At 42.7% G+C, this 14,927-nt stretch overlaps 1 protein-coding gene across 1 annotated transcript in view; it reads right to left on the bottom strand.

Annotated features, from left to right (window-relative positions):
• Nucleotides 1-14,927, bottom strand: part of LOC140357839 (oxysterol-binding protein-related protein 7-like) — a 50,766-nt gene that overhangs the window by 6,306 nt on the left and 29,533 nt on the right. Inside the window, exons 13-19 of the mRNA XM_072442358.1 lie at nt 13,931-14,102; nt 13,635-13,706; nt 12,475-12,689; nt 11,397-11,534; nt 11,117-11,180; nt 10,952-11,030; nt 6,718-6,862 (exon numbers count right to left, since the gene is read on the bottom strand). Of these exons, the coding sequence (XP_072298459.1) occupies nt 6,718-6,862; nt 10,952-11,030; nt 11,117-11,180; nt 11,397-11,534; nt 12,475-12,689; nt 13,635-13,706; nt 13,931-14,102 (885 nt within the window). The remainder of the gene's footprint in view (nt 1-6,717; nt 6,863-10,951; nt 11,031-11,116; nt 11,181-11,396; nt 11,535-12,474; nt 12,690-13,634; nt 13,707-13,930; nt 14,103-14,927) is intronic.

Here is a 14,927-nt window from a genome sequence, read left to right as displayed (position 1 = left end):
AAAAAAACATCTAAAGAAGAGAATACTTAAATACCATATCATCGACATCTAAACAATCTAAGTTGACATATTGTAACCTCTATGAAAAACTAGCCTCCCAAGTTAACTTTTGCATGGCAACTACACCATCAGCTTCAGAAGGAGGGCCTCTGGAGATAGAGTGGACTTGCTGGATGCTTATGGGATGTAGAACCTTTCTATGGGTCCAAATGGTTTCCAGAGAAGTTCTATCTATCCATCTTCTTCCGCTTATCCGGGGCCGGGTTGCGGGGGCAGCAGTCTAAGCAAGACATAGTCCCTCCAACGTGTCCTGGATCTTCCACGGGGCCTCTTCCCGGTGGGACATGCCTGAGACACCTCCCCAGGGCCCAGGAGGCCTCCAGAACAGATGCTTGAGGCTCCTCGCGATGTGGAGGAGCAGTGGCTCTACTCCGAGCTACCCCCGTGTGACTGAACTCCTCACCCTATCTCTAAGGGAGCTCCCAGCCACGCGGCGGAGGAAACTCATTTCGACCGCTTGTATCCACGATCTTGTCCTTTCGGTCATTACCCACAGCTCATGACCATAGGTGAGGGTAGGAAAGTAGATTGACTTCACTGCACCGCATCACTGCAGCCGCTGCACCAATCCACCTTTCAATCTCCCATTCCATCCTCCCCTTACTCATGAACAAGACCACGAGATACTTGAACTCCTCCACTTGGGGCAAGGACTGGCCCACATGGAGAGGGCAAGCCACCTTTTTCCGGTTGAGAACCATGGCCTCGGATTTGGAGGTGCTGATTCTCATCCCAGCTGCTTCACACTCGGCTGCAAACCGTCCCAGTGCATGTTGCAGGTCCGGGTTTGATGGAGCCATCAGAACAACATTGTCTGCAAACAGCAGAGATGAGATCCTGTGGTCCCCAAACCGAACACCCTCCGACCCCTGACTGCGCCTAGACATTCTGTCCTTAAAAACAATGAACAGAAGCGGTGACAAAGGGCAGCCCTGGCGGAGTCCAACATGCACTGGGAACAGGTCTGACTTACTGCCGACAATGCGAACACAGGTCCTGCTCCAGTCATAAAGGGACAGGACAGCCCTGAGCAAAGGGCAATCTGTCAAACCCCATACTCCCGGAGCACCCCCCAAAGGACACCCCGAGGGACAGTCTTCTCCAGATCCACAAAGCACATGTGGACTGGTTGAGCAAACTCCCATGAACCCTTGAGCACCCGATGGGGAGTATAGAGCTGGTCCAGTGTTCCACGGCCAGGATGAAAACCACTCTGCTCCTCCTGAATCCCAGGTTCAACTATCGGTCGGATTCTCCTCTCCAGTACCCTGTAATAGACCTTATTGGGGAGGCTGAGGAGTGTGATCCCTCTGTAGTTGGAACACACCCTCCGGTCCCCCTTCTTGAACAGATGGACGGGTCTGCCAGTCCAGAGGCACTGTCCCCGACTGCCACGAGATGTTACAGAGACCTGTCAGCCAAGACAGTCCTACAACATCCAGAGACTTTAGGTACTCAAATTGCCTACTGCCTGTAGGTCTTGTCAAAAGTACTCAATATTGGACTGTGTGTCAACGTGGGTGAGGGCAGGGGGGCGCAATTAGAAATCTTGCCAAAGGCGCCAATAGAGCTAGGTATTAAGTTCAACATATACAGATGTTTGTCTTTTTCAAATTACAGTCAGTGGACTAAAGCTTGATTAAGAGTCTAATGGATTTACCACTGTAAATTGATTATTTTAATAAGCGATGTAAATTGCTCTGAGCTCAGGTTTTGGACAGGTGTGATACGGGTGTGGCGACAGTTGCTCACAGTGGTTCAAGGGACTGCTCAGGGAGTTTGGGTGTTTGCTCAGACTCATACAAAAATGAGAGGGAACACTGCTGGAAAGGCAACAGTGAGAATGCAGATTTTAAGTAATTTTTAAGGGGGGGAATTTGAACAACCTGAGATTTTGCAAGTTTTTACACTTACAAAGTATGGAGGGTATCGTTGCTGCATTTCCACTGAGTGACAGAATAGGAAAATAAAACCCGGAAATCATATTTTATTATTTTTTAATAATTTATTTGTATGTTATTGCTGCAAATAAGTATTTGCAGACAAGTAAAATAAATTATAATATTTGGAACAAAAGCCTCTGTTTACAATTACAGAGGTCAAACATTTCATGTAGTTCTTGACCAGGTCTGCACACAGATCTTCTCTAGATCAGTCAGGTTTTGGGGCAGTCGCTAAGCATCCCGGAGTTTCAGCTCCTCCAAATATTTTCTATTGGATTTAGGTCTGGAGACTGGCTAGGCCACTCCAGAACTTTGATATGCATCTTATGGAGCCACTCCTTGGTTCTCCTGGCTGTGTGCTTCGGGTAATTGTCATGTTTGAAGACCCAGCCATGACCATGTTGATTCATTTCTCCCTGTGGCCCTCAGAGGCAACTGTTGTTGTGATTTTGGGCCTTACAAAAATAAATTGATTTGATTTGATTTGATTTGACCCATCTTCAATGCTCTGACTGAGGGAAGGAGGTTGTTACCCAAAATCTCGTAATACGTCTTATTCATTCTCTCCTTAATATAGTGCAATCGTCCCTGTGCACAAAGGCACCCCCAAAGCATGTTTCCTCCCCCATGCTTCACAGCAGGGATGGTGTTCTTTGGATGGTACTCATCCTTCTTCCTCCAAACACGGGGAGTGGAATTTATACCAACATTTTCTATTTTGGTATCATCTGACCACATGACTTTCTCCCATGACTCCTCTGGATCATTGGCAAACTTCAGATGAACCTGGACATGTGCCGACTTAAGCAGGGGAACATTCTGTGCAATGCATGATTTTAAACCATGACTGCGTAGTGTATTACCGATAGTAACCTTTGAAACTGTGGTCCCAGCTTTCTTCAGGTCATTGACCAGTTCCTCCAGTAGTTCTTGGCTGATTCCTCACCTTTCTTATCATCACTGATACCCCACAACCTTAGATCTTGCAGTCCGAAGGAGATTGACATCTTTAGCCTCTTCCATTTTCTAACAATTATTGAAGGTCTGATTGGAAGGGAGTAGGAGCGAAGCAGGTGATTGGCTGTTTCTCTCGCTAAAACGGACGTTTCAACCCAAGCTGATCTGACTTCGGAAAAACGAACAGATTTGATCAAACAAAGCTATGTATAATCCATCCATCCATTTTCTACTGCTCGTTCCCTTTCGGGGTCGCGGGTGACTGGAGCCTATCCCGGTGACTTCGGGCCTTAGGCGGGGTACATCCTGGACAGTGGCCAACTTGTCGCAGGGCCAACACAGAGACATAGACATTACAGACAGTTCACTCTCACATTCATTCACCAGGGCCAATTTAGAGTCACCAATTTTGCCTAAAACATGCATGTCTTTGGTGGGAGGAAGCCGGATAACCCGGAGAGAACCCATGGTAACACGGGGCGGACATGCAGACTCCACCCAGAGAGATCATGTGATGTTGGTCTGGTCCGGGAATCGAACCCATGATCTCCTTCTTGGGAGGCAAGAGCGCTAACCGCCTTTTCCACCGTGCACTCCCTATTTATAATCATTTAAATAAAATATTCCCAACCACCGTGTGATCATATATCTTTGTATAAATGTAATAATTGTTTTTTTTGTCACCCTGCAGTGACAGGTTTACTTTCTATCGTTTCTAATTATATAGTAGAAAAAGCTTCAGTTGTAGTCATCTGGACTCAGTTTGAAAAAATAGACGTTTCGACTCTCATCCAAGAGTCATTGTCAATAAAAGAATTTAGATCGAGAACTCCGATATTAATACTGTTCTGTGGTAAGACCCGCCCATTGGGAGGAGCCTTCCTGAAGTAGAAGGAGTTGTTTGTTTCAACAGAAACTTCCCCCTTGTATCTACCGAGCTAGCCTATTCAGAATCTTAATGGGCTATTAGAATCCTCTTTGTCTTTGTGAGACCCTGGCTCAACCACCCTGAGTACCTGATTAGCATCTAAATGTCCTGGTCCTCTACCTTTCCAGGGGTTCAGAATCCCATTATAAATAACAGGAAGATGAAACCTAAGCCCTCCATTTCTGTTTAAAGAAGGTCTTTCTTTTTTAACAAAAATAGCTTCCTTGACTCCTCTTTCAAACCATCTTTTCTCCCTGCTTAAAACCTTCACCTCACCGTCTTCAAACGAGTGATTAGAGGCTTCAAGATGGAGATGCACGGCACTCTGAGGTCCTGAACTTGTATTTCTTCTGTGCTGATAGAGCCTCTTGTGTAGAGGCTGTTTTGTCTCACCTATGTAACGTTCTTTACAACTTTCTTCACTGCATTGGATCGAATAAACTACATTGCTCTGTTTTTGAGTCGGCAACTTGTCCTTAGGGTGAACCAGTTTTTGTCTTAAAGTGTTTCCTGGTTTAAAATAAACAGGGACTTCGTGTTGTCTAAAAATTCTCTGCAGTTTTTCCGACAGGCCAGACACATAAGGGATAGAAACACCCTTCCTTCTCTGTTCAGTTTCCCTTTTGTCCTGCTTCATGTGCAATCTATGTGCTGTCGTGACACATATTCATGTGCAATTACTGTCGGGATCACATGCAATGGTATTTATTTATTTATTTGTCTATGGGAGTTTTTATTTGTTTATAGGAGATCTTCTACTGAAAGTGTTTTTCAGACTTTCTATAAGTGATCTGTTCTTCTGTATCTACCTCTGTATCTACCTGCGTTGCACCAATGAAATTTCCCCATGTGGGACAATAAAGGAATATCTTATCTTATCTTATCTTCTTGGTTCTCTTCACTCTGTTGAGAGCCCAAGCGGGGTAACCACAGGCTGAGAGGGCATTTCAGACATGTTTTTCCTCTTTCTTCTTGCCCTCTGAGCTGGTGGGCACACCTTGAGCTCTGTGTTGTAAGGTTCTGATCACACCCAGCTTGTGCTGTAGTGGGTGGTTGGAACCAAAGAGCAGATACTGGTCCGTGTGTGTAGGTTTCCTATATACCTCTATTTGGAGTTTCCCGTCCTCTCCTCTGATCGTGGAACAATCAAGAAAGGCCAAGCGATTCTCCTTAGCGTCTTCTCTTGTAAACCTGATATGTGGGTCCACAGCATTGATGTGATCAGAGAAGGTTTCCAGCTCTTGTTTCTTAATTGTTACAAAAGTATCATCGACATAGCGGAGCCATAGTTTTGGGGCTATGCCTGAGAATGAGGACAGTGCCTTCTTCTCAAAGTGCTCCATGTACAGGTTGGCCACTATGGGAGAGACGGGCGAGCCCATGGCACAGCCATGAATCTGTCTGTAAAATTGTCCCCGGAATTGAAAGTAAGTGGTGTTCAGACAGATGTCCAACAGTTAACATATGTGTTCAGGTGTCAGTTTGGTCCTTTCCTGTAGGGTGGCGTCTTCCTGCAGTCTGATCCTCACTGCTGCTACTGCATCAGAGGTCGGGATGCAGGTGAACAGGGACACAACATCATATGAAACCATGAGGTCATCTGGGTCCAGTTGGAGATGTTTCACTTTATCCACAAAGTTGTGCGTGTTTTCCACATGATGTACTGAATTCCCCACAAGCGGAGCCAATATAGTTGTTAAATGCTTGGCCACATTGTAAGTGATGGAATCTGTGCTGCACACTATGGGTCTGAGTGGAACCTCCTTTTTGTGTATTTTTGGGAGGCCATAAATGCAGGGCATGGCTTCACCAGGATACAGTCTGTAATACAGAGGCCGGTCTATCGCTTCCTCTTTTTCCAGCCTTTGTAAACAGTCTATCACTTTCTTCTTGTAGCCACTGGTCGGATCTCTTTTCAAGCTTTTTCTACTATGGAACACGCCTGGACGAATGAGGGATTACACCGACATGTTTCTAATTATAATTTTTGGGAATTAAAATTAATGCAGTGATAATTGAGCATGTTTATTGATCTCTACATATGTAATTTGAATTACATTTATTTATGTAATGCCCAAAATCACAGCAGTTGCCTTGAAGAGCGACAGTGAAATAGAGAAGCAAATATAACCCTGTGCTCAGATTGTTTTATCTGTAGAATCTGTTTATTCAGTTTGAATGGTTGAATGATCTAAATATTAATATTATCGGAATAATGAGTCCAAGAACGTGTATTTTACCATTAACCCTTCATAACAACCACAGAAGTATAATTTACTCTTAAATTCCCACTGAATAAAATTAGTTATCAGCCATATTCAGCTCTGCCTTGTAGTTGTTGTAGACTTTGTTCTCAGTTTTAAACAGTAAAATACTGATCAATAATCACAAAAGCACACCAGAATAATAACAAATATCTCTAAACATGCACTTTCTCATCATGGTGTGAACATGCAAACTTCACACAGAAAGGCCCCATGCTGCCCTGGAGTCGAACCCAGTTGTTGTGAAAGTGAGAGGGCTAACCGCTGCACTACTGTGCCGCCATTCCAGTAATAAAACATATTGTACCATTAATATTACTTTGTTTAGCTAATTTATCATTCCATCTAGTCTGAATCTTCCTGATAAAAAACATTGTTGCCTAAATGTTGCCTATTCATCTGTACATAAATTTCACCTTTCAAGTGAGACAGTGTGCGGAATTCATTCCATCTAAAAATATTTGATCCGTCCTTCTGGTGTTGTGAAGAATCTCAGGATACACTGACAATAACAACTCAAATGCTTGTATGAACAAGGGCTGTATAAAACCTTGAGCAGACTTACTTTGACAAAGGAGATCTTGCAGGTGCACATGTCACTGTTCTTGTTGGTGATGAGCACTTCTCCGTAATGCTCCAGAGTGCGGCTTTGGGTCAGAACGTTGTGGATGCATGTCACCACTTTGTTCCACTCGTAGTGGTCATTGTACCTGTAAAAACACACAAACCGAGACAAACACAGAAAATGTATCTTTATTGGAATATTTTAAAATATTTACTTGTTGAATATGCACCTAAGTGTATTTGAGGCAACATTTTCATTCATTCATTCATTAATTTTCTACCACTTGTTCCCTTTCGGGGTCGCGGGTGACTGGAGCCTATCCCAGTGATTTGGGCCTTAGGCGGGGTAAACCCTGGACAGTGGCCAACTCGTCGCAGGGCCAACACAGAGACATTACACACAACCATTCACTCTCACATAAGGCAACATTGTATTAAGGCTAAATAAAGCATGGTCATTATACATTTTAAAAAGCCCAGCTTAGACGAACAGGCCCTGTCTAGTTACAGACCCGTATCGAAGCTTCCTTTTCTGTCAAAGATTTTAGAAAAAGTGTCTTTATTCAGCTACAGTCTTTTATACAACCACACAATGTAATGGACATTTATCAATCCGGTTATAAGTCATTTCATAGCACAGAAACGGCACTTTTTAAAGGTTTTTAATAATATGTTTGTAATGGCTGATTCTGGGAGTACAGCTGTTCTTTTGCTTTTAGACCAGCTGCTTTTGACCCCAGTGGACCACACAATTATTTTTATCTCGCTTGGAGCAGTGTGTGGGGGTCAAGGAAACGGCATTGGAGTGGTTCAGGTCCTACCTGGCTGACAGGACATTTAACGTAAAAGTTGGGGACTCCTTTTCTTCACAGGCCCCTCCACATTGTGGAGTCTCACAGAGCTCTATTCTCGGACCTATTTTTTTTTTTCTTTGTACCTCCTGTCACTTGGTCAAGTTTTCAAGCGCAACAAAGCAGTTGATTTTATTTTAGAATTGGGGTTTCTCCAACCCTACATCAGGTCTACAGCCACCAATCTTGGCGTCATCATTGATTGAGATTTTAAGCTTGACAAGCGGATAAATGCTGTGGTTAAATCTAGTTTTTATCACCTTCGGCTTTTATCTAGACCCAATCAGTTTTATCTTTTAGTGACCTGGAGCGGGTGATCCATGCTTTTATCCCTACAAGTCTTGACTTCTGTAATGCACTGTACTTGGATGAGCCAAGCTAACCTGTCACGCTTACAGTTAGTTCAAAATTCCGCAGCATGTCTTTTAACTGGCACACGTCGTAGAGAACATACGACTCCCCATTCATTTTAGAGTTGAATGTTATCATTTGTTTTTAAAGTGCTTCATGGACTGGCCCCCGCGTACATTTCAGACCTCTTTGTTCCCTACACTCCTTTTCTGTAGCTGGCCCCAAACTTTGGAACGCTCTTCCTCCCACATAAAGACTGCACCTTCAGTTGATGCTTTTAACTCTCATTTAAAAACGCACTTTTATTCACTGGCATTTAACCTCTGATCGTCTTTTATCTTTTTTTTTTTTTTTTATTGTTTTTAATTCGTTTTTTTTGGGTTTGTATGTGTTTATTTTTATCTTGCATTGTTTTAACATATTTATTTTTTGCTTGTTTTGTACTCTGTGCAGCATTTTGGAGACTGTGTTGGTAAACTGTGCTATACAAATAAAGTTGGATTGGATTGCATCACCGTTTAAAATGCATAATTAACATGGCTGCAACAACTACGGTAATCAATTTCATTGTTTAAAATCTAATATTAAAATAGCTGTCAACTAATTTGGTCATTGTACTGTACCGCTGATGGGACGGTTTTATAGAAAACTACCATAAGGGCGTTTTAGACAAAGTGTGAGCAATTTGATGGTGTGATCTACCAGTACAGTAGAAGTTGGCCTTCATTTCAGATGGGAGAGGCGACAGCCAAAAGTTCAAAGGCAGCAATAAGTAAAGACAAAGATGGGGGAAAAAACTGCAAAATCTTCCAAAGTGTGGGAGCACTTTGCAAATCACGAAAGTCTTTTTTGCATTTAGCGCAATGTTTGCACAACATTGATGCACAAGCAACTTAAGAGGAAACATGTTGGACTAATGAAGCCTGCGTAAGTTCACCTGGAAGACCTAACTTTATCTGCGTCGACCACCATGGCAGGACACCTCTTTCCCAGCTCCATCAATGCACTCAAGCGGGCGTCCGCCTGTCCCGTCTGTGAGAGCCAGATCCCTCCTTCACACGGAGCTCCTCCAGGTTTCTAATTTTCCCAAGGAGGTTTTTGTAGTTTTTCCTGGCCGAGAAGGAGGGTCTAAGGACTCCCGCGTCATCGCCCCTCGCACCTGCTCCCCATCCTCAATCAACGCTCTCAAGTCACTCCTCCCCGCTCCCAATCAGTGCTCAGGCGGTCGCATTTAATCCCTCAGACAGATGGCTCGGCCGCTTCAAACCGTACTGCGACCCACCACCTCCCCTGCTCCTCCTCTGCATCCCTCTCATCCTCTCTACCTTCTCTTCATATCTACCACCACCAGTCTCCAGGCCCTGGGGGGAGACGTCTAATTCAATTAGATTATGGAGTGCCCATAATCGCTATGTCTTCTGCCGGGGTCTGAACGCCAAATAACCTTCGCATAAAGCTTGCTAAACGAGTCTCTCCAGGGTGAACTATTACAAGTATTGTATTAATGTTGTCCCACTTATGAAAGAGGGTGGTATTCAATGTTTATACTGATTAAAAAATTGGATCCAGATTTCAAACATGGCACATTAAATGGGTGTGGGTATGTTTATTTATCATATTTTAAGAGTGGCACCAGCCATTTTATGCATTTAACCATTCTGAAATGAATAAGAATGACTTATCAGGAGAGAATAAAGATGTCGTGTGTCTCTGGAATGTCGGTTTCCTCTTTTAGCTTAGCTAACATAGCTTAAACTAGGAGACACTTTTTCTCTCATCTCCCAGGTCGTGGGTCTTTCCTCCTTGAAGACCTGGCTGGAATTGGTTTGGTTGGCCTGTGTGTGTAAGTCAGCTGACAGAAATGGGCTCTGTATCTGGAATTCCTCCATTCAGCCATTCTTTAAACAACTAGGCAACATAGTTACACATAGATGCAGAACATCATTAACATTATGCAGAGTCAATGTATCTTGTGGACAAAGTCTGCAATCAGATGATTGTTTCAGAAAACTGCTTTTTAGCTGACTTTTAGCATTTGTCTTGGGAGAGAAAATAGAGTTCATTTGAATCCAAAAGCAGTCATTTGATGGAAAAGTTTATTCTGACTTTAAAAGTGTGAAGCCTCTACTTTGTATGCAGAGACATCATACATCTCCCCAAAGGTAGGGGGATGGTATACCATGAAACCTTATGTCCCGCATTCCTGTCATCATGGCAATGTTCAGAGGTCATCTATAGGTCGCTACAACTCAAAGAGGGAGACTGCCAACCGGAGCAGTGAGATAATGTTAGATTCTAACAACAATCCAACATGATCACTGGTTTCTTCTAAAGGTGCTCATGCAGTGATGTTGTGCTCTCATGCCATGGACATATGTCTTGCAAAGATTGTAACAATCCAGTGTTATAGTTAGTTTGCACATTTTAATGATGCATTGCTTTTTTTCATGCTCAATTTTTAACTTTAAGCTTGCCTTATTTGATATCTTTTGCTAATATTCTTCATTCATTGTTGTATGTTGCATCTTAATCCCAAAGCAAGTTCCTAGTTTCTGAATGTTGTTCAATGACAATGGCAATAAAACATTTTCTGATTCTGATGGTTAAATATGTACTTTCAGGGCATTTAAAGGGTCCATCGTCTCCCTTTCCTGTCTCTGGTCGGGCGACAAGTGTTGCAACATTTGCCTAGATTGACTCAAATACCACTCTCCTGAGAAACCCTGGTAATTTTTTGTATAATTAACAATGTGAAATGTTTTTGTATGTGATTATATTGTCTTATTACGATAAAGAGAGAAAGGAAAAAAGGAAAGAGAAAAAAAAGCGTTTATAGTACTCTGTTCTCTGACAATGTATTTTCACAAGGGAGCTGCAGCAGGATCTCTATTGCCAAAGTGACTTGGTCCTGCTTTAACATGTTAAAACATAGGTCCAATCAGTAAAAAATAAAAGGCTGAAACCAAGAACATAGTTCTTATGCATAATACAGCATTTTTGCAGTGTTGACAGTAACTGGTGCTGCAGTTTTACCTGGGCAGTGTGACATGGACCGGTCCAGAAGAGATGACCTCCAGAGACTTGCCCCAGAACTTGTTCTTCCATCTCTGATCTGCATATACATGTACGGAACACTTAGACACAGAACTCACATGTTAGTACATTATGTTTTGATACAGCTTTAGTGACAGGACTCACCCTGCCAGAAGGTGAAGTTCTCGGACTCTGCGTGGCATGCCGAGATGGGTGGGTGATGGCAGACCTGGAAAAACAACAATTTTTTTATTGTGTATATTTAACCCTAACCCTTACATATTGGCCTTTATTTAACCAGGAAAGTCCCACTGAGATATTGGATATCTTTTTCAGGGAATGCCGTTTACAGTTACTTTTTATACATAGACGTTTTAATTAATCAATGCCTAAAGTATGTCTTTTAAGTATTTCTTCATTAGACTAGCACTTTTAGTGTAGTCACCTGCTCGCTGATGTAGCGGAAGCCCCGGTCCTCCCTAACATTCTCGTACGTCTCTCCCAGGACTGGGTTGAACGGCTTGTACTTGTTCCTCCAGGAAGCCCAAGCGTACCCGGAGATAGAGAAGGCTGCCACATACACCTGCACACACAAGTACACACAAACATCTTCATTGCAAAGTAAAAATATAAATTATGTATGAACCAATGATTTTTAAATGTGGGCAGTATGTTTGGAAAATATGAAACATTTGAAAATCAAGTATATTGCTTAAAGTAAAAAATGCCAAAAATAAATAAGAAAACTATGTTTTAGTATTCCTGTACGTTTGTGATACATTTTACATTTATCTGAGCGTTAAACTCAACAAAGATGTTTAAAGACATGTTTTAACAGATTTTTGTTAGATTGATAATATCGTCTGCTTGATACATTCATTTCTATTAGCATCCCCAACCCTTAATCATTATAGAGATATCGTTATTGAAAAAACACCGTCAGAGCTCTGAACATGACATTTACAGGGCCAAGTTGGAAGTTCAGTCAAAGACTTACTAACTTGTAAGACTAACAGCGTACATGTCTTTTGTCTCCTTCTGTGCTGATTCCTGTGCATGGTCTTAGAGGACTAATATTATGCATCACTAGCATTGCATTGTACCGGTAAAAAGCATTTAAACAAGCGCTTGAGTATCTTAAGTTTGGCATCTCATGTTTTAGAACATAAAAAAAAAAGAAAAAAAAATCGTTTCTCCTGGCTGCAGAGGGAATTACACACAGTTTAAGATAAACATGTCAACACATTTCAGAATTCACAGAACAAGTCTGGAAATTATTTATCAACTTAAAAATAGCGGAGAAGATTCTCAGAGCCACGTCACAGATGGCGAAACGTCTGTTATCGAGGAGATTCAGAACAAAGTGTTATTGACGCTCAGATGGGAGAGGACTTTCTAACCATCTAGCCAATTTTATCTTCATTCTACTCCAGATATATTTTTGATGAGGTAACGATGTTAAAACATGGTTAAAGTCAATTTAGCATAATATGTGTCCTGTAGGAGTGTCCTCTCTGGCGTACCATCCTCTCGTAGGGGTCGTCTGTGTGGTTGGCAGTATCCAGCAGCTCGGCGTACTCCAGCTCTTCGCTCACCCTTTGCATCAGGCAAAGGGGCTCGTTCAGGGCAGCGGGCATGGACACGCGGGACAAGTCCTTTCCGATGTTGTTGTAAAGTATGGCCATGATGCCGATGTGGCTGTTGTCCGCGCAGGGGGCTGGTAGAATGCTGCGCCGCCCTAAGGAGAAAACCACAAGAGAATAAAGTATAAAAAAAGCAAAGGTTATTTAGTGGGAAGTAACAGGGATGTAAAGCAATACTATGTGGGGAGGCTAACAATATGCTACTTAAATAATATACTAATACAATATAATAACTTTATTGTCATAGGCAGAAATTTCCTTTGGGTTGCTCATTCACATACACCATAATACAAGCAAAGAGACTATTATTAAACATGTTTCAATAAATGTGTATACATGAGTAACCTTTTGTTACGGAGTAACAAAATGAGTTACAAAATGAGTAACGCAAGATGAATTCTTGCGATTTTTGTGACTTCACAAACTCTTGAGAATCGATCTAGTTCAGATCCCGCTGATTCGTTTGCACGCTAGTAGTAAACGGGCCAATCAGATAGCTTTTAGAGCCCATAGTCAGGACTGGAACCAATCCCAGAGCAGCATAGTGGCGGAAGTCAAAACAAATATGGCGTCGCTGACGGTCGTACTTAGGGGAAACATTGAAATGGATAACTGTCTTTACACCCTCCTAGGCAAGGAAAACTTACAAAAAACCAAGTGGGAACACGTGGAAACCTCGTGTGTCCTTTATGTTCCCCTGCCGTGGCAAACAAGCTAGTTAAGCTCTGCATAGTTGGAGGAACAACGGAGAAACTACTTTTAATCTGTGCAATATCACACAAAGAACATTTAGAGTTATGTTTCTTCTAAAGTCTGTCAGTAAAAGCATGTTGGTTTAGAGCAGAGTTCAGGATTGGCTGTGAACCGCTTCTCTCTCTTCAGACACTCAATTATACATGACTAAATCTCAATTTTGATAAAAATATAATTAGCCCTACCTGAAACAAACAAACAAACCTTGTGTTCTTATCAAACACATGGGCACAGTCCGATGTGCCTAACCCTAACCCTGCAGAATGCATTGTGGCTGTTGGACTCACCTGTATCTGTGCGCTCGGGCCGTTTGTCTGGGGCATTGTTCAGGCTGTCTCTGTAGTTCAGCGTGGCAGCAGCTGTAACACACACACACACGCACGCACACGCACACACACACACACAAATTCAGTATCCCTCGTACAAGACTCAACTTACTCCACCTATAGACCCTGTCATCAGAATGTTCAAAGTTCTAGAATGGAGACGGCTGATGTTCTATTTCACTTTTGCCTCCATTTCAGGATTGAGCATGCATTTGTTAACAAACTCAAAGGTTCTGCAGTAGAGCGCGGGTACATACAGTGTCCCTCCTCGGGATCAGAGGTGCTGGTTGTGGTGATGTCGCTCAAACCAGACTCGTCAGACGCTTCGGCCTCAGAAGAGCTCTCGCAGATGATCACCTCACTGGCGTCGTAGTATTCGGCCACAGACTCAGCCACAGAGGGCGGGCGCCGGCTATTCAGGGACGGCGTCTGCATACAACACACAAACGTCAGGGTGCCAGTATTTTTTAAACCGCCACCAGTCATCCACAGACAGGAGAGAGGGCTGCACAGTCAAGTCCAGTGGTTCCCAACCTTTTACATCTTAGACATTAACGTTTGCTCTTTTAATCACACCATATATTCTCCTTCACTGAGATACTATACTTCAAGGAAAATAGGAGAGTTGGTCATTACAATAAAGTAACATTTAAGGCAAGACACTACATTTTTTTCAGTTTGTACCCTCAACTTAAAATTTCACAAGGAAACGGCTAAAGTGAAACAATATCTTTAGGTGAAGATTGAACACTGAATCGACTTCCAAATGCATTTTACTCCTAAAGAGAAAAGTTTGTACTTTACTCACATACATTTATGAAAAACATAATACATAATACATTTTTGTTGTATTTCAAACTGATCTCTAAACTAAGATCTTTTTCCTATTGACCGGCAGTTTCTCACCTTAAAGGTTGAATGGACGATTTTTTGGGCCCAAATCGAGTCTTATTTCCTCGTGATGTGGGCTGCCGATTAGTCCTGCCATGTATCAATCATAAAACGCACCTACCGCTCACCTGCAGCCGTGTGCGGCTCGTCCCACGTTTCCGCGTGTCTAAGCGCATTGATCTATCATAATATAGTTCCCTCAGTGTACGGGACAAAATGAAGACGGAGAAAGACTGTTCGAGCTGACTCAGAAGAAGACGGAAATCTACGGGAGACGAGAGATGCGATGTGATCCGTCGCGCTAATAAACAACTGCAAGTGTGTTGTATCAGTCCGCACGGGGGAGTGCGCATGCGCACTTCC

The sequence above is a fragment of the Eucyclogobius newberryi genome, unplaced genomic scaffold (genome assembly GCF_026437365.1).
Source record: "Eucyclogobius newberryi isolate DKJ021-1_F unplaced genomic scaffold, fEucNew1.0.hap1 SCAF_13, whole genome shotgun sequence".
NCBI classification, from domain to species: domain Eukaryota; kingdom Metazoa; phylum Chordata; class Actinopteri; order Gobiiformes; family Gobiidae; genus Eucyclogobius; species Eucyclogobius newberryi.
This window is presented reverse-complemented; position numbering and strand designations above follow the sequence as displayed.